The following is a 19,066-nucleotide window of genomic DNA, read 5'->3' on the forward strand; positions in this document are numbered from 1 at the left end:
TTTCGAAGAAATCATTTGGGGCTGTGGGGGAATATGGACAGAATTATCTACTTCCATATTTCTTTCCTTACAACTTTACTAAGCTACTCGACCTCTGTTTTTTCAAGTTCCTCCCCAGTTATAAAAATAAATACAATAAAGTTTTCTTAGAGGGCAATCAAGCAATATGTATTAAAATTTTAAAGGTCTATGCCCTTAATTCCATTTTTGGGACGGCATTTCATTTTGGACAGTTATTTAAAAAGGAAAAGATGTGCAGGTATTTAGGTACAAATACTCATTACAGTATTATAATAAAATAGCAAACATTCTAGTAATAATATCTGTGGTATGTCCATACAATGGAGATTGATGCAGCTGTGAATAACTGGAAAAGGATTAATGACATAATTAAAAAGAGTTCATATATACCATAACAGTAGTTTAGTTCATAAAAAATTAAATTCAAGAAATCGGGCACCCAGGTGGCTCAGTCGGTTGCATGTCTGCCTTAGGCTCAGGTCATGATCTCCCGGGATCATGAGCCCCACATCAGGCTTCCCTGCTCAGTGGGGAGTCTGCTTCTTCACCCCACCCTTGTGCTCTCTCTCTCTCTCAAATAAAGTCTTCTTTAAAATAAATAAATCCAAGAAACCATTCTTGAGTTGTTGAAAATATGAGGTGGGAAACAAAAATGATTAATAAGAGTTCTTATCCTCAGTTTAGTGTCTATAGGGAAGACACAATCAAAAGTTTTTCAGAATAAAGCTTGAAGTATAGTAATTGTGTTATTTATAGTAGGAATCAAAGAAAATAAAAATTCGTGAATTAAATAAATGAAAAGTTCACAGGACAAACTACGTGACACAATTTCACATGTAAAAAAATGCTTATGAACTTTTTAAAAAACAGCTTCAAAAGAATATGCTAAATGGTTATCTTTAAGATAAGTCTTACACTTCAGTTCATTTTCCAGTAACTTAATGTTTCTACAGGCGCATATACTCCTTTTTATTTTTTATTTTTTTAAGATTTTATTTATTTAGGGCACCTGGGTGGCTCAGTTGTTGGGCATCTTCCTTCGGCTCACGTCATGATCCCAGGGTCCTGGGATCAAGCCCTGCATTGGGCTTCCTGCTCCGCGGGAAGCCTGCTTCTCCCTCTCCTCCCACTCCCTCTGCTTGTGTTCCCTCTCTCGCTGTGTCACAGGCGCCCCACATATATACTTTTAAAATTAACAAAGCCAGGGGAACCTGGGTGGCTCAGTCAGTTAAGCGTCTGCCTTCAGCTCAAGTTATGATCCTGGGGTCCTGGGTTTGAGCCCCACATTGGGCTCCTCACTCAGCGGGGTGTCTGCTTCTCCCTATCCCTCTGAACCTTCCCCTTTCTCATGTTCTCGCTTTCTCTTTCTCACTCTCTCTCAAATGAGTAAAAATTTTTTAACAAAGCCAATAAGGTTTGTTTTCTTTTTAAGTTTTTATTTAAATTCCAGTTAGTTAGCGTGTGGTGCAATATTAGTTTTCAAGTGTACAGTTTTTTTTTTTTAAAGATTTTATTAATTTATTTGAGAGAGAAAGGCCAAGATCACTACCTGAGCCAGAGGCGGCCACTTAACTGACTGAGCCACCCAGGAGCCCCTACAACTTAGTGATGCAGTACTTACATATCACAAGTGCACTCCTTTAAGAAATATTTATGGGTTGGGGCGCCTGGGTGGCTCAGTCGTTAAGCGCCTGCCTTCAGCTCAGGTCATGATCCCAGGGTCCTGGGATGGAGCCTCGCATCGGGCTCCCTGCTCAGCGGGAAGCCTGCTTCTCTCTGTCCCTCTCCCACTCCCCCTGCTTGTGTTCCCTCTCTCGCTGTGTCTCTCTCTGTCAAAAAATAAAATCTTTAAAAAAAAATAAAAAATAAAAAATATTTATGGGTTGAATAAATATTTTTTTTCTAAGAAAAGTGAAACTAAAATGAAAATTACAGAGGAATTTAAGATGAAATCTAGGAAATGATGCTTTTCTTTGCAATACTGTGGCACTAAGTACATTTGATTCTTGGTCATTAAGGAGTTGTCAAAAATCATGGTTTGTGTGAATTTTCACAGTGTTCAGTAATAAATGCTGACTAGACATTCTTTCAAATCAGTAGTTTGAAATAGTCGGATGTATGTTCTGCAGAAGGGTTTTATAGAATAAGAGATTCAGAAGTAATAATATTGAGTTCTTTTATGGAGTTTCCAGTTAGGTATGAGAGTCAGGTCACCGAATGAGGCCTTGGCAGAAGTATAGGATTTGGGTTATCGGGGGAGGTTAGGTTAGGGACATGACTTAGGTAAGGAACAGCAGGGATAGAAATGAACTTGATCTTACGTGAAAAGTAATGAAGATGATTCAGTATGCCTTGAAGTTGGTAGAAAGGTGGAGAAAAAGTAAAAAAAAAAATTCGTCTGAGTCTAAAGTGGGAGACTGATTAATGTGTTACTCTGAATAGTGTGCTGTGGTCAGATCTTTTCCTATACTACAAGGGGACTAGTCAAACTGTCCAAATAGGGGCAATTTGAATACTAAGTTTTCAAGTTGATCTTTTTTGAGAGATACTTAATAACCAAAATGTTTTGATCCTACTCTTCTTGGTAGCTACAGATGAGGATTGACCAGATGAATTTCATAGCTACATAAGGGATGAAATATTGTAGAATTATTTTCACAAATGGCCAAAGCAAATAGAGTGCTTTCTTATGTCTTTTATAATTAACATAGGCTGTAGAAATTTAGTAGTCTTTTACTAGCACAGGAGAAAACAGGTTAGTAAAACCAAAATAAAGAGTACAGAAATAAACCCAAATACATGAATTAAATAAACATGATAAACATGGTATTTCAGAATCCATGGGAAACAACAGATTATTCTACAAATGGTGTTGGGTGGACTGATTAGTAAAAAGAAAATCAGGTTCCTTATTCCAAAATAAATACTAAGTGGATCAAAGACTTAAGCAAATAATTAGTCCACAGAAGAATAAGCAGTAAGAGAATAATTAAAACCAAACACCACCAAATGAGAAGAAAAAGTATTTGCAAGACATATAATAAATCAGTCCTACTTATTTGGTGGAAGAAAGTAAAATACACCATTTTCACCCGCCAGACTATTAAAAACTAGAAGTTCAGTAATACTTAAGATGGTCAGAGTGTAGGAAAACAGGTACTCTGTAAGTGGTTGGTGAGAAAATGAGCTCAGCCAGTTGTAGAGTAGTCCTTTCTAGGAATTGAAGTTCATGGTGGGAAGGCTTCATATTTTATTTACCCTCTGCAGACTTGTACTTTTTCAATAATGTTCATTCCTTTTGTAAGAAAAACTTACCATAAAAAGTGTTGTGTTGATGATTACAGGCAAAGTTACAAGAGTCCATTGAATATGAAGACTTGGGGAAAAATAATTCCATAAAAACAATTGCACTAAACCTCAAGAAATCAGATAGGTAAGTTTGGTCAGTATTAACTTGAGGCCCAACAGTTACATAACACAAATCACTGCAGAGTATGTTCTGCAAGGATAGCACTCGAGTTTTAAATCCCTTTGTTACCATAAGATACAGTATCTTTTTTCCTTGAAAATTTACTTTGCATTTCAGAAAAGGATGCTTAAATGATCAAAGACAAGATAAAAATGTGATTCTCTGTGCTATTTTCTTATTGCCCATATAGGAATTAAGTTATTTTACTCAAATCTGTTTAAATATATTATTATTTTTTGCTCTGGGGACATGGAGACTGCTAAAATATTTGAAGGACAAATGTTTATTCTGTGTGGTTAGTAATTTCTTCCTTCTTTGCTAATCTTCAGGTATTATCACGGTCCAACTCCAATCCAGTCACTACAGTATGCAACAAGTCAGGACATTATTAATTCTTTTCAAAGTATTAGGCAGGAAATGGAAGCTTATACACCTAAATTAACTCAGGTAGGTGACTCGTACTGTTCGAAACCCAGAATTCCCGTAGTTCTTTCCTCAGTTTATGAGCACAACCAAATTGAACTATATAAGCTGTTTTAATTGGGTTTAAAGACACATTTCTGCAAGTAAATTGAAAAAAGAAATCAAGAGGTAGGGAAAAAAAGATACTTGGCATATTACAGAAGTATCTAAAGTTAAGATGATGAAAAATAGATGAATTTTGTGATTGCTAGTTTTTTTCCTACATGGTGTTACTGGGAAAATTTCCCAGATTTCCAAAAAACTTGGACATCACTGTCTAGATACTCTGCATGACCTCAGACTAGAATATATAAAATTGAGCTTATTGTCTAGTTTTTATTTTTCCTTGTTCTTATTCATACTTATTTTTTTTTTAAGATTTTATTTATTTATTTGTCAGAGAGAGAGCACAAGCAGGGAGAGCAGCAGGCAGAGGGAGAAGCAGGCTCCCCACTGAGCAGGGAGCCTGATGCGGGGCTCGATCCCAGGACCCTGGGATCATGACCTGAGCCAAAGGCAGACGTTTGGCTGACTGAGCCACCCAGGCATCTCTCTTATTCATACTTAAATTGATCAAGAAGTTCTGTCTGTTCTTCAGTATTTCTTGACACCTTGGTTTAGGCAAACGTGATCAGTTTTCCACAATACCACTACAAGTTAGCTTTCTAAAAACATAAATTTAATCTTATCACCCTGCAGCTTAAAACTGTTTTAAAACAAAATTTTTACTGCCCCCTTTCATTGCAATAGTAATTGAATGCCTTTGTCTGGTGAGCCAGCGCCTTTACAGTCTGGCCCTAATCCACATCTCCAGTTTCAATCCCAGCCATATCTTCACCATTCCCTTCCACGCATAATCAGGAGTCTTCTCTCCAGCCTAAAACACTAAACTACCTAGAAAACAGAGAAAGCTCATGCTTTCTCTCTTCTTAGAATGCTCTTAGCCTGTTTCTGCCCCTGAGGACCTAATAATTATCCAAAACTCAGTCAAATTTCATTGTCTCTGTAAAGCAATCCTCAGCATGCCCAGTAACAAGTTTGGGGCGGGAGGCGTGTCTGTTTTTGTAAACCCTGAGGCAGAGTTCATACATGTCTTGTAGTGCTTGTCACATATTTGTAACTTATTTTTTACTTTTTGTTTTGAAGTAATCTCAGATTTATAGAAAGTTGGAAAAAAAAGTTTTCTGGCCCATTTTGAGAGTAGAAATTCTGAGGTATTTCAGTTTGTATTTCCTAAAACAGATACTCTCATAAATAACACAATATAATTACAGAAATGATAAGTTAACATTGATAGCATTATTATTCAACCTTTAGATCTTAAAAAATTTTACCAGTTGTACCACCGGTGTCCCTTAACAGCAAATTAAACTCTTTTTGGTCCAGCATCCAAGTCAGGTTCATAAGTTGCATTTAGTTCTCATGTTTGTTTAGTTTCCTTTCAGATGGGATCATTTTTCAACCTTTCTTTGTTTTTCATGATGTTGGTATTTGAGTAAAAGCCAGTTTTTTGTAAAATGCCCTCAATTTGAGTTTCTCTAATGTTTCCTCATGGTTAGATTCACGTTATGCGTTTTTGGCAGGAATACAGCAGTGAGGTGTCCCTCAGTGTATCATATCAGGAGGCACATATTTATTTTTCCTAACTTCTGATCACTTGGGTAAGGTAGTATCTACCTAGTTTCTCCACCAAAAAGTTACTGTTTTTCCCTTTGTAATGAGTTATCTTGAGAGATACTTTAAGACTCTGTAAATATTTGGGCACCTGGGTGGCTCGGTCATGGGGCGTCTGCCTTCGGCTCGGGTCATGATTCCAAGGTCCTGGGATCGAGCCCCACATTGGGTTCCCCGCTCAGGGGGAAGCGTGCTTCTCCCTCTCCCTCTGCCCCTGCTTGTGTTCCCTCTCTTGCTGTGTTTCTCTCTGTCAAACAAATAAAATCTTAAAAAAAAAAAGACTATGTTAATATTTCTTATCAAACTTTTTTCCATTAGTTTTTCTAGAATCCAGTGGTGATTCTTACCAAAAACAGTTACTACTGTAGTGGTGGTTAAATGGTTATCTATTTTTTTTTTCAGGAGGGCGAGCGAGTGCACAAGCAGTGGGAAGGGCAGAGGGAGAGAATCTTAAGCAGGCTCCACACGGAGCACAGAGCCTGACACAGGGCTTGATCTCATGACCCAGAGAGCATGACCTGAGCTAAAGTCAAGAGTCGGATGCCCAACCGACTGAGCCACCCAGGTGCCCCAAGTGGTGATTTTCTAATTCCATCATCCCTCCTACATTTGTCATTTGACACTTTGCTAAGACGAAGAGCTTCCCTTTCCTTCTTACATATTTATTTATATCAGAATGGATTCATGGGTTCTTACATTATTCTGTGGGTTATGAACTGTTGCTGTTTTTTTGTTAAACCAAGGTATGATTTACATACCGTAAAATGTACCTTTTTTAGTCTGCAAATTTTAATAAACATACACAGTTGTGTAACCACTAACATAATCAAGTAAAAAAGCAGTTTTGTCACCCCCAGAAATGTACCCATGCGTCTTTGCAATTAGACCCTTCCCAGGCCCCTCAGGCTGGCTTCTGTATCTTTCTGACGATGGCTTCATCAATTTTTGAGTACCTTACTTTATGGAACAGTGAGATAGATGTTCTGGGTTCATCTTATGCTTTCCCTGCCCTAGCCACAGAATCTTCTTTAGTGCTGGGTAGATTTAGAAACCAAGATCTGGGGGTGCCTGGGTGGCTCAGTTGGTTAAGCATCCCCCTCTTGATTTTGGTTGGTGTCATGGTGTCAGAGTTGTGAGATCGAGCCCCGCATCAGGCTCTACACTCAGCACAGAGTCTGCCTCAGATTCTCTCTCTCTGTGTAGAATGAATAAATCCTTAAAAAAAAAAAAAAAAGAAAGAAACCAAGACCTGGGTGCAGTGTACTCATTTCTTTTGGGGTATCATTTGCTGCTGGTGTTATTGTCCCTTCCACAGGCAGAGCTGAGAAATATACGTATGTATATATATGCGCACAGAATAAATTTGGGATTATTTGACTACTATTTCCTTCTGGAATATAATTGTCCAACATCTGCCCCTTGGGCCCAAGTAGACCATACTTACTTTTTTAAGCTGTGTTCAATCTTAGATATTTAAATTCTTCCCCACTCCTACTCTGCATCCCAAAAATGATTTCATATCTGAGACGCATGAATTAAGACAGGAAGGCTCAAGAAGTTATCTGTCCTTGGGTCTGTATACCTGAGTGCAACCCGTGGCTAGTCAGCAAACTCAGCAATCATTGAAGCTTCTGGTTCTGACACATCATAACATTTCTGACAAAGGGAAATAGGAATAGCATGAGTTCCCATGTTCCCTTGACTCATGGTTGTCATGTCCTGTACTCTTACACCAAGTTGAAAATTTGTTTTCGGGCGCCTGGGTGGCTCAGTTGGTTAAGCGACTGCCTTCGGCTCAGGTCATGATCCTGGAGTCCCAGGATCGAGTCCTGCATCGGGCTCCCTGCTCAGCGGAGAGTCTGCTTCTCCCTCTGACCCAACCCCTTCTCATGCTCTCTCTCTCTCTCTCTTTCAAATAAATAAATAAAATCTTTAAAAAAAAAAAAAAGAAAATTTGTTTTCATCCAGTTCATATACGCATGGATTTCTGCTTATAAAAACATCATTGAAAAGCCATAGACATACTAACCCTGCACTTGAGCTATTCACCAAATGATTTGTTCCTCTATAACCACAGTGCCTGGCACTTGTTAGGCAGTCACTGAATAGATAGGTCAATTATTTTCCTAACTGTTGATACTGATCTAGTGGGGAGTATTTTTTTCCCCTTTTGGCTAAGTATATTCACTTCCTTGGAAAAATGACAAATGATCTATTTCTGCTCTGTTGGGGTGGGTTTTTTTTTTTTTTTTTTGCTAACTGCCAGGAAGTGTACATGTTGTTAACATGTTGTTTTACTTGTTTTCTTAAACTCAGTTTTACCTTCAGTGGTAGGAGTTCACAAATTGAGTTGGTGCTTAAGAAAGGGCTTTACTAGGCAAAAGTGTGAGTTTTGAGATCTAGAGACTTGCCTAGTATTGCTGAAAGACTGGTAGGTATTCTGTTTCTGTGCGCACTGAAATCATTCACTCTGGCTGCTATAAATTATGTATTGTGATACAGGAATAAAGCTGTACGCTGTAAAACTGAAATATGAAGTAAGAAAGATGGCAGGAAGAGGAAAACCACTTTGTGTGTCTTCATTTTCCAGGTTCTCTCAAGTAGTGCTGCCAGTAGTACGATCACAACACTGTCACCCGGAGGAGCACTTATGCAGGGGGCCGCTCAGCAAGCCATAAACCGTATGTGCGGGGCCACTTTCTCACTTACATAAGCTCTAAAGAGCTAGTTGGGAGGAATGCTAAAGTAATTAGGTTGGGGTCTTTTTGGAGCATTTCTGGAACTTCTGTTTTTATGCACATAGATCCTGAGATCTATTTAGACAAGAGCTTAGGTTTCATAATGATCTTAATATTACAAACAGTGGTACGTCATTAGTCTCCCTATACCATACTAAAATACTTTGTCGTTTTTTACTTTCTTTTTTACTTTCCGATCTCTTAGAATAAAGGGAAACTTGAAAATTGTTCCAGAATCCCAGGGAATTTAAATTTAAATTAAGATCTGTTAGTCACAAAATCATTAACTTATCTCAGGATAGCACATCCTGGTTTGGCATTGGCAAAGTGCACATGTTCAGGTTTATTCTGTGAGTGGTTGTTCTTTCAGAGATTGTACATACGTGAAAATAACTTTTATCCAATTCTTTCTTCTGCAGAGATGGTGCCAAATGATATTCAGTCTGAATTGAAACATCTTTATGTGGCTGTTGGGGAACTTCTACGGCACTTCTGGTCCTGCTTTCCCGTTAATACGCCATTCCTAGAAGAAAAGGTCAGAATTGATTTCCAAACACAGCCAGCTCTGTGGTAGTGTGACTTTGAACTGTTATTTTGAAATTAAAAAATTGTATTGAGTGTTTACCATGTGCTAAACACTCGGATAGCTACTTGCATACGTTAATTTAAGCCTCCAGCATCTTTTTTTTTCTAAGATTTTTTATTTTTTATTTATTTGAGAGAGCGAGAGCATGAGAGCGGGGAGGGTCAGAGGGAGAAGCAGACTCCTTGCCGAGCAGGGCGCCCGATATGGGACTTGATCCCGGGACTCCAGGATCATGACCTGAGCCAAATGCAGTCGCTTAACTGACTGAGCCACCCAGGCGCCCAAGCCTACAGCATCTTAATGGAGTAGATATTGAAACTCATTTTATAGATGAAGAAACTTGATATCCAGACCAGTTCTATAACTTAATGATTGTACATCTTAAAACTTTTGTCTAGGTGTAAGCCACTTGGAGCAATTAAAAACAGAGACCCAGAAAAATTACATCAGTAAAATTATTTACTTGGTATATTTTTTAGAGGTAATGAAATTCAAACTGAGATTGATAACAAATCTAGCACTAGCTGTTTAACACTAAAACCTTTTTAACCAATTAAAGGAGAGTTGATAAATGGGAAAATATAGTATTGATAGTAATAGTTTAACTATATAGATTGCTCTTTTAAACCACAAGAGAAAAGGTTAAATACCCCATTAAAAATAATAGACTTTTAGCAGGCACCTCACTAAAGAATGAAGCTGGCTCAGTAAACCTAAGGAAATTTTCATACTCACTAGTATTCAAATAAATTATTTTTAAAGCTACAGTGAAAGAGCATTTTTTAAATCTATGGTTTTTAAAAGAACAGAAAATTTAAAATTATCAGTGATGACCGGGTTGCTAAGAGTCCTCTCTTCCATTACTCATACTTCCTTTTTAAAAAATGCTTTGACCCAGAAATTCAATGTTTAGGAATTTAACCTAGGAAATAATTAATATTTAGCAATAGAGATGTTCCTCTACCACTGTCTCTGAAAGAAAATGTGGAAGTGGCCTACCAGAAGAGGTTTAATTAAGAAGCATTTGCGGAGCACCTGGGTGGCTCAGTCATTAAGCGTCTGCCTTCGGCTCAGGTCATGGTCACAGGGTCCTGGGATCGAGCCGTGCATCGGGCTCCCTGCTCAGAGGGAAGCCTGCTTCTCCCTCTCCCACTCCCCCTGCTTGTGTTCCTGCTCTCGCTATCTCTCTGTCAAATAAATAAATAAAAATCTTTAAAAAAAAAATTTGCTGTGCATACATTGAAATACAGTGCATACATTGATAATACAGTGCATCCACTTTTAAATGATGATTTAGGCGAGTATTTAATGACTGAAAGATGTTCACGGTAAGTGAAATTTTAAAACCATATAATAAATGCGTTTATATACATACACAAAAAATATTGAGAAGGATATGAATTATGAACCAAAGTGCTCATGAATCACTGAGTGGTGGTAGATCTTGCTTCTCTGCCTGAAACCAATTAATCTAGTAAAAAAAAAAAAAGTAACCTTCCTATGTGTGTTTTTCTCTTGCTCCCTGTAGGTTCTTTGGAATGTCTCTGTAATTTATTATTTCTATCATTTTTTGTAGGTAGTAAAAATGAAAAGTAATTTGGAACGATTTCAAGTTACGAAGCTCTGCCCATTCCAAGAAAAAATCCGGAGACAGTATTTAAGCACAAATGTAAGGCAACCATGTGATTTTGGCCTGATTTTCTTTCTCTGTGTTGCAAAAGGATGAAATTAACTTTGTTTCCATATGAATGAGTAGATGACATTTGGGGGTTTTATTTTTTTTTCTGTTGCTCAGAGTATGATTTTTTTTTTTTTAGGTCTTTTGTTTGGGTTTTGTTTTTTTTTGTTTTGTTTTGTTTTTTTGATAATCTGTGCACCGAGTGTGGAGTTCTTACACATGACCCGAGATCAAGAGTGGCATGCTCTTCCAACTAAGCCAGCCAGGTGCCCCTCAAGAGTACTATTTTTTAAATGCAAAATGTATCATACATTCAGAAGAGTGTATAAAATACCTAACACTTTTTAAAACAATAAAACAAGTACTTACCCACAAACCATCATAAAAAGTGGAACAAAACCAGGACCCATAAGTATTCCCTGTCAAGTTGTCTACCCCTCCTTCACACTCTTCAAGGCCACAACTAACCCCAGCATTTATAATAATTTATTTGTTTACTTAAAACACTGTCTCCATGGTGGGGCTTGAACTCAGCCCCACATCGAGTTGCATGCTCTACCAGCTGAGCCAGCCAGGTGCCCCAATCATCTCCACACTTTATTTTATAGATTTAGAACCTATGTGTATGTTCCTAAAGAATTACTATTTTGGAAAACCTGAGGAGCAAGCACAAACCTAACCCTGCAAAGAAAGGCAGAATTGCTACTCTGTAACAGTAAACCTTATAGTTGCTTCCTAATGGTCTGCCTTCAGCTTCCCTGATGGCTTACAGCAGGGCAGGGCTGTGGGTGAGGTAGTGAGTGGAAAGTGTCACTTTGTGCCCAGGACTTTTAACATTGTTTTTAATGCAAGGTTAGAGCAACAACTTGAGATTTGAGATCATTTTTCATATCTGTTACGCAGCCCTCTCTGAGATGACAGGGAAGGAAGAGTATACACAAATTTAGGATTTAGTACTTCAATAAGTAGGTTACTCAAAAGGGGGAGTTCTCCAATTGAAAGCTGAAAGTTCTTCATCAGTAAGGTTTTTGGTGTTTATTCCCTAAATGTGCCAAGTGGTTTTTCTCAAAATATAACAGTAGTACTTAACAATCAGGAAAGAAGCTTGAAGTACCTTCCTACATGAGAGCAAGGACAACACATGGGTTTCAGTTCATGTGCCTTCTTGATTGCAACTGCCTGGAGCACTGTGGTAAAAAGGATTCTGGGGCCACGTGCTTCCTCCACTGAAGTCTTGAACCATTCAAAATTAACCATGATGGTTGGAATCAGCTTCTTCCAAATTCCTATTAATGTTGATATTTTGACCTCTTCCCATGAATCACGAATATTCTTAATGGCACCTCGAATGGTGAATCCTTTCCAGAAGGTTTTCATTTTACTTTGCCTAGATTCCTCAGAGGAATCCTTATCTATGGCATCTGTAGCCTTAGGAGAATTGTATTTCTTAAATAATAAGACTTAGAAGTCAAAATTACTCCTTAACTCATGGGCTACAGAATGAATGTTGGGTTAGCAGGCATGAAAACAACATTCATCTTGTACGTCCCCATCAGAGCTCTTCGGTGAACAGGTGCATTGTCAGTGAGCAGTAATATTTTGAAAGGAATCTTTCTGAGTAGGTCTCAATAGTGGGCTTAATATTCACTAAACCATGTTATAAACAGATGTGCTATCTCATCCAGGCTTTGTTCCATTTATAGAGCACAGGCCAAAGAGACTTAGCATAATTCTTAACAGCCTTAGGATAATTGAATGGTAAGTGAGCATTGGCTAAAACTTAGTCACCAACTGCATTAACTCATAATAAGGGAATCAGCCTGTCCTTTGAAGTTTTGAAGCCTAGCATTGACTTCTCTCTAGCTATGAAAGTCCTAGATGGCATCTTCCAATAGAAGGCTGTTTTGTCTATATTGAAAAGCTGTTGGTTAGTGTAGCTACTGCCTTCATTAATTAACTTAGCTAGATCTTCTGGATAACTCGCCACCTTATACATCAGCACTTGCTGCTTCACCTTGTACTTTTCTATTATGGAGACTGCTTCTTTTCTTAAACCTCATGATTCAACTTCTGCTGGCTTCGGACTTTTCTTCTGCAGCTTCCTCACTTCTCTCAACCTTCATAGAACTGAAGAGAGTTAGGGCCTTCCTCTACATTAGTCTTTGGCTAAAGGGAATGTTGTGGCTGATGTGAGCTTCTATCCAGACCACTAAAACTTCCTGTCAGTAATAAGCCATTCATTCATATGTTCACTGGAATAACAGTTTTTTTCAAGAACTTTTCCTTTGCATTCACAACTTGGCTAACTGGCACAGGGAAGCTTAGCTTTCAGCCTGTCTCAGCTTTCAACACACCTTCCTCACTAAGCTTAATCATGTCTAGCTTTTGATTTAAAGTGCGAGTTGTGTGACTCTTCCTTTCACTTGAACACTTAAAGACCATTGTAGGGTTATTAATTGGCCTAGTTTCAGTATTGTGTGTCAGCGAATGGGGAGTCCTCAGGAGAGGGAGAGATGGGGGAACAGCCAGTCAGTGGAGCAGTCAGAACACACAGTTATTGATTAAATTCACCATCTTACAGGCATGGTTTGTGGTGCCCCAGAACAATTGCAGAAACATCAAAGTCACACTGGTTACAGGTGACCATAACAATATAATAATGAAAAAGTTTAAAATGTTGCAAGAATTACCAAAATGTGACACAGAATGAGCAAATGCTGCTGAGAAAATGGCACTGATAGACTTGATCAGTGCAGTGTTGTCACAAACCTTCAGTTTGTAAAAAAAAAAAAAAAAAAATACACTGAAAAGCACTATAAAATGTTGCATAATAAAACAAGGTATGCCTGTACAACCTCACACGAGGATATGGCATTCATTTCTTCTAATTGGCACTATGGAACCACTGTGCCCATCAAGCAAAATAAATGAATTTTATATACTTTGCAGACAGAACTAAATAACATAATACCCCATCCCCCGATAATGATAACAGATGGGGTAAATGAGAGTGTTTTATTTTGTTTTTTTAATTCTATCTCAGGTTGGATCTAATTCATTGACATGCTAAAAGGATTTAGGACTTCCTGCCAGAACTGACTTGCAGACTTTACAAGACTGTACTTCAACCACATAAACACTGTCCAGCTCCAAAGAAACATATTTTGAAGACATTCTCCTTTAGGAGTCATTAGCAACTTAGATCAGTGTGTTCCTGTTGACTGCTAGTTATATCCATGACAAGGGTAAATCCTTTGCTACTCAAGATATGTAGTCCTTACCTAAGGTATGACAGTACTTATGTGAAGCATTAACACCATTTAGATTTTCTTTAATCTACTGAGTTAAATTTGAAATTCCGTAACGTTGGAGCTGGAAAACACCATTAAAAACTTAGGAAACTGCTAAATAAAATCTTTTAAAAAAAAGGGCGGGAGGGGGCGCCTGGATGGCTCAGTCGTTAAGCATCCGCCTTCAGCTCAGGTCATGGTCCCAGGGTCCTGGGATCGAGCCCCACATCGGGCTCCCTGCTCCGCGGGAAGCCTGCTTCTCCCTTTCCCACTCCCCCTGCTTGTGTTCCATCTCTTGCTGTGTCTCTCTGTCAAATAAATAAATTTAAAAAGTAATAAAATAAAAACTTAGGAAAGTGCTTCACAAGATTGGCTATGCAGCAGAATTAGCTACAGGAGCTTTTGAACATCAGAGATTCCAGATCTCATCCCAGACCTGCTACATCAGAATTTTCAGGAGAGTAAGGCATTTTTTCACAAGTTCTATAAAATGTTGATGCCACCATCCTGGCCTTAGTTGACAGACTAATGTTTAAATCTAGAAATCATCAGTTTAGTACACCTCCTTCGTTTGACAGAAGAAACTGAGGCGTAGAGCCCAGTTTCAGCTTCCGTGTTGTCCTATTACTGGTTAATGACAGGGAAGACACTACAGCCTAGAGAGAGCAGGCAAATTTCCAGCCTCTATCCCCCCATCTCTTACCTTTTACACAAATTGTGTCTGAAAATACTTGCACAGAGGGCTTACAGGTTGCCTCACTGGGGTAATACAACTGAGCTTGGAAACTGCACTCTGAAGTATGTGCCAGATCTGGATCAGAAGCATTAGCTTCCCCAGCCTTTGCCCAGTTACTGCATAAGTGTCTGGCTCTGTTTTTCAGTTGGTAAGTCACATAGAAGAGATGCTGCAGACGGCCTACAACAAGCTCCACAAGTGGCAGTCGCGGCGACTGATGAAGAAAACGTGAAGTATCTATGGCTCTCGCAGGCTTTGTGAAATTAGGAGAACTGTGACCTGCAGTGACTCTGGAAACCTGGCCTGAGACATGCCAATGATCACCCAGAAGTGACAAACATCTGCCCCATGCCAACTCTCGGAGCTGATGCTGTTGTACTTGCACATTGTGAACTGAAAGGAAAGGAACTGTGACTAAACTCAAAGCTGGGGAGGTAAATTAAGGCAGAACCAAAATGAGCTAAGTTGCAGATATATATATGTATACGTATATATACACATATATACATATACACATATATATTTTAAAGAGACACTGTTTACTGCAGTTACTCAGGAACTGCTTTTGATTCACATTAAGCTGCTTTCAGAAATTAAAAAAAAAAACTTTTTAAAAGGGTGCATTGATAAAATCTGAGCTGTTTTTTTTTCTTTATAAATTTTTTTCCTAAGTGTATGGCACAGGGTACACCTTAAGTATTTCTCCTCCATCCTCCACTTGGATCCTCAAGCTGTACTGAATTCTAGTTGTACCTTACATCAGCAAGTTAAGAGAGTACTTTAAAGTAAAGCAGAAGGAGACTGTTGCTCAACCATCAGGAAACAGTTATAGTCAGAAGACATCATTGGTCCTGTGTTTCCTACGGAAATAAGAAACAATAAATGTTGCACTGAATGTTTGTGGTTTGGAGTCCCTAAATGATTAAGAGGGAACGTATTTGCAGAAAGTTGCGTGGGGTTTTTTTATGCAGAATTTTGTCAGAAGACAATGGCGCTGCATGTTTTTCTTTGAGTGCAAATGTACATTGCTAAGTTTTTTTTTAAGATGGCATGTGCTTTGACAAGAGGAAATTGCATTTTTAAGAGTTTAAAAAATCTTACGAGTGAAAAATACAAGAAATCTTACTTATTTTCACCTCTTTAGAAAAAAATAAAAGATGTTTCTCATATCTCCTTTTCTCCAGTATCTGACTATTACTGTCCTTGGCGAGTCGATAATCATTGCATAGTGACTAAAAAGACTAAATGGAAAAACAAAAAAAAGATACCTTCTTGTTTCTGGAATTATGCCATATTTTGGTCCTAACAGGATCAAATTCACTGTTTATCTAAAACTTTATAGATGTCTTACGTTACAAATTACAGAAAAAGGTAAAACTTTTTATATATACTCTTAACTGTTAAGACATCTTGTGGTTTCTCATGTGTTATATTTACTTGGGTGGGCCACTCATTCTTTTTTAAAGCCATTGTACAAGCTGGTTGTCTTTCCTTTTTATCTTAAAATTTTTTTATTGAAGTACAGGTGACGTACAATGTTATCTGCGTTTCAGGTGTACAACATAGTGATTCGACAGCTCTACATGTTATGCCATGCTCATCACAAGTGTAGCTGCCACCTGTCACCATCTGTACCATTGACTATATTGCATATGCTGTACCTTCCATCCTTGTGACTGATTGCATAACTGAAAACGCTCATCATCTTTCATATAACGGCTACAACAAGCCAAAACTTTGAACTTTTACCAGTTCAAAGTTCAACAGGACTTTGAACTGGTAAAAAGAAAAGGGGCTTCCCATTTCTCCTTCAGATCAGTAGAGTAATAGTGTAACCTCTTACACCTTACTGTTGTACAAAGTGCCTTTCAAGTGTCTTACCACCACAGCTACTCCAAGCAGTAGCAATGGAGTAGGTAGAAGAGTATATCTGTTGGGAAAGGCAGGTGTAAATAAGTGCTCTGTTAAAAATTAAGTGATCAATGTCATGGATACTGAAGAAAGAAACCATTTTGGGGAACTGGGTAGGCTTTACTAAAGAGGTAATATTTTAGCTAAGCCTTGAAGGTTGAAGAGGGAGAAGCCTGATGAAGGTGTGAGGGCTTGGAAAAAGACCCCAGTGTGTTAGATTGGAGAGTTGGGAATGACAAGTAAGTGAGAAAATCAGTGTAATTCAGGTTGAGAATGGCTTTGTATGCCAAGGTAAGAAATTCAGACCTTACCCTTTAGGCATGGGTTATGTCAGAGAAAATTTTGAGGAAGTTGTTTTATGAGGGTTGGTTGGTTGGTTGTCTTTGATAAAAAGTCTGGCAATTAGGAAGGCCAAACCCATAAAAGGCTTTTGGAATAATCCAGGTAGGTTAATAATAAACTAGGTCCAAATTAAAGTGGAGTTCTGGTAAATAGGAGGGGATGAGTAAAGACATTCTTAAGGTATGTGACCAAGCCTCACGGGAAATGAAGGATTTAAGAAGGTGAATTCACCTGAAATAGCTCTCAATTTCATGTCTAGCTTGTATTTAAAGTATTTGATCCTTGGAGTCTTTTTAAAGTGAACTTTGGCTGCAGTTTAGGCCTGTTACTTTCCTACCTTCCCATTGTGGAAAACGATAGCCCCTTTCCGGCTCTATCTAACTTCATTCATTCTCACAATAACCAGTGAAGTGGGTAGGTTCAACAGATTGTTTTACTGTCTTTAAATTAGAAATGGTTTAGATGTTAAGTGATTTACCCAGACTCACATAGCCAGTAAGTGGCAGAGCTGGGATTTACCCCAAACTGCTAAGCTTTGCAGTCCCTTAGGGTAAGATCCTTGTGAAGTTGGAAGCTTTTATTCCCCAACTCACGCCTCCATTGGCTAGTTTTTCTCTCTTTTTTTTTAAGATTTTATTTGTTTATATGAGAGATTGAGATAGAAAGAACAAACACAAAGTAGGCAGAGGGGCAGAGGGAGAGGGAGAAGCAGACTCCCTGCTGAGCAGGGAGCCTGATGTGATTGATCCCAGAATCATGACCTGAGTGGAAGGCAGATGCTTACCTGACAGCTACCCAGGTGCCCCAGCTAGTTTTTCTTTTGACTGCCCTTTTATTCCTATCTGATTCTATTCTGTTTTGCTTTTATATCAAATCACAGTATAGAGTTAGTCTGCCTAATGGGTCCCATTAGCCCAGAGGACTGCAGAACGTAATAACAAAAGCACATCCTCGGGGCACCTGGGTGGTTCAGTCATAAAGCCTCTGCCTTTGGCTCGGGTCAGGAGCCCCGGGTCCTGGGATCAAACCCTGAAGCGGGCTCCCTGCTCAGGTGGGAAGCCTGCTTCTCCCTCTCCCACTCCCCCTGCTTGTGTTCCCTCCCTCGCTGTGTCTCTCTCTGCCAAGTAAAATCTGAAAAGAAAAAGAAAAACACGCATCCTGCCTTAGGAGAATGAGTTTCTCCTGGAAAGAAGCAGAAAGTAGTGCTAGTCTGCTTTGGACTTAAACACTACAAAATGAACAGCTACGTTGTGATGCCCACTTCAGTCTGGAGAACTAAAGAATGCTTTTACATCTGTACTCGTGATAGAAAGGTATAGCCTACTCCTCTGGGGTTGGGGGTGGGAGTTTAATCCAGAAAGTGATTTCCAGTCAGTATATATACCATCTGGAGCCAGCAATGGCCCTGGGATGGAAAGCTGCCTGTTTTAAACTTAGATATGCTGTTTCCAGTGTCAAGACTTGCACGGGATTCCTCAGTGTGTTACCTCTGCCCTTTCCCAGTTTAGCTTCTTGAAGACTCAGCTGTTCTCCCAGTTCCTGAGGCCAAGGGAATCTTAGTTATTTTTAGCTCTTAAACTGTCCAGAGTTGGGGCATTGCCTAGAACCTGGCTCTGGGGTAGTCAGCCTCAGTTTGCAGTCTGTGTTCTTGCTTGGGGATATTAAGTCACTGAAAAGACTTTAGAATTCCAGCTTTGAAACCAAAGGATCCTGTTTCCATCGACTTTCATAGAGTTCCTAATACACGCGACAAACATGGAATTGCACATGTTGAGGTGGAGCCTCAGATCCAGCTCCTCACTGCCCCCCCCCAATAATACATTAAGAGTACAACGTGAGAAACACTCTCTCTGGCCACCTAGCAACTTGCTCTGTTTATTGGGATGACTGATACTAGGAATAGACTGAAGTCGAAGATAAATCCTGGCTTAAATTTAAATTTCACTTTTCTGTAGTCACAGAAGTAAACAAATAGCACAATAGTACTTAAACCCAACCTATAAGCAATTACGTTAAATGTAAACAGCACTTTAAAAGACAAAGATTTTGGCTGCTGTCTTGGGTCCCCACGTGCGTGCACCTAATCTCAGCTGGTCTGCCCGAGAACCCCTGAGCGCCAACCCTATTCCCCCGCACGGTCCCATTTCCGCTCCAACAAG

At 39.0% G+C, this 19,066-nt stretch overlaps 1 protein-coding gene across 2 annotated transcripts in view; it reads left to right on the forward strand.

Annotated features, from left to right (window-relative positions):
* Window positions 1-15,847, forward strand: part of GTF2H1 (general transcription factor IIH subunit 1) — a 37,453-nt gene extending 21,606 nt beyond the window's left edge. The window contains exons 10-15 of one of the 2 annotated variants that reach the window (XM_027578577.2): window positions 3,366-3,454; window positions 3,820-3,937; window positions 8,217-8,307; window positions 8,784-8,899; window positions 10,527-10,619; window positions 14,800-15,846. In XM_027578577.2, the coding sequence (XP_027434378.1) occupies window positions 3,366-3,454; window positions 3,820-3,937; window positions 8,217-8,307; window positions 8,784-8,899; window positions 10,527-10,619; window positions 14,800-14,886 (594 nt within the window). In that variant the 3' untranslated portion in view covers window positions 14,887-15,846. Of the gene's footprint in view, window positions 1-3,365; window positions 3,455-3,819; window positions 3,938-8,216; window positions 8,308-8,783; window positions 8,900-10,526; window positions 10,620-14,799 lie in introns of both variants that reach the window. The other variant, XM_027578578.2, reaches the window with a different exon arrangement.
* Window positions 15,848-19,066: the final 3,219 nt, after the last annotated feature.

This window comes from Zalophus californianus, chromosome 11, assembly GCF_009762305.2.
Source record: "Zalophus californianus isolate mZalCal1 chromosome 11, mZalCal1.pri.v2, whole genome shotgun sequence".
In the NCBI taxonomy this organism is placed as follows: Eukaryota; Metazoa; Chordata; class Mammalia; order Carnivora; family Otariidae; genus Zalophus; species Zalophus californianus.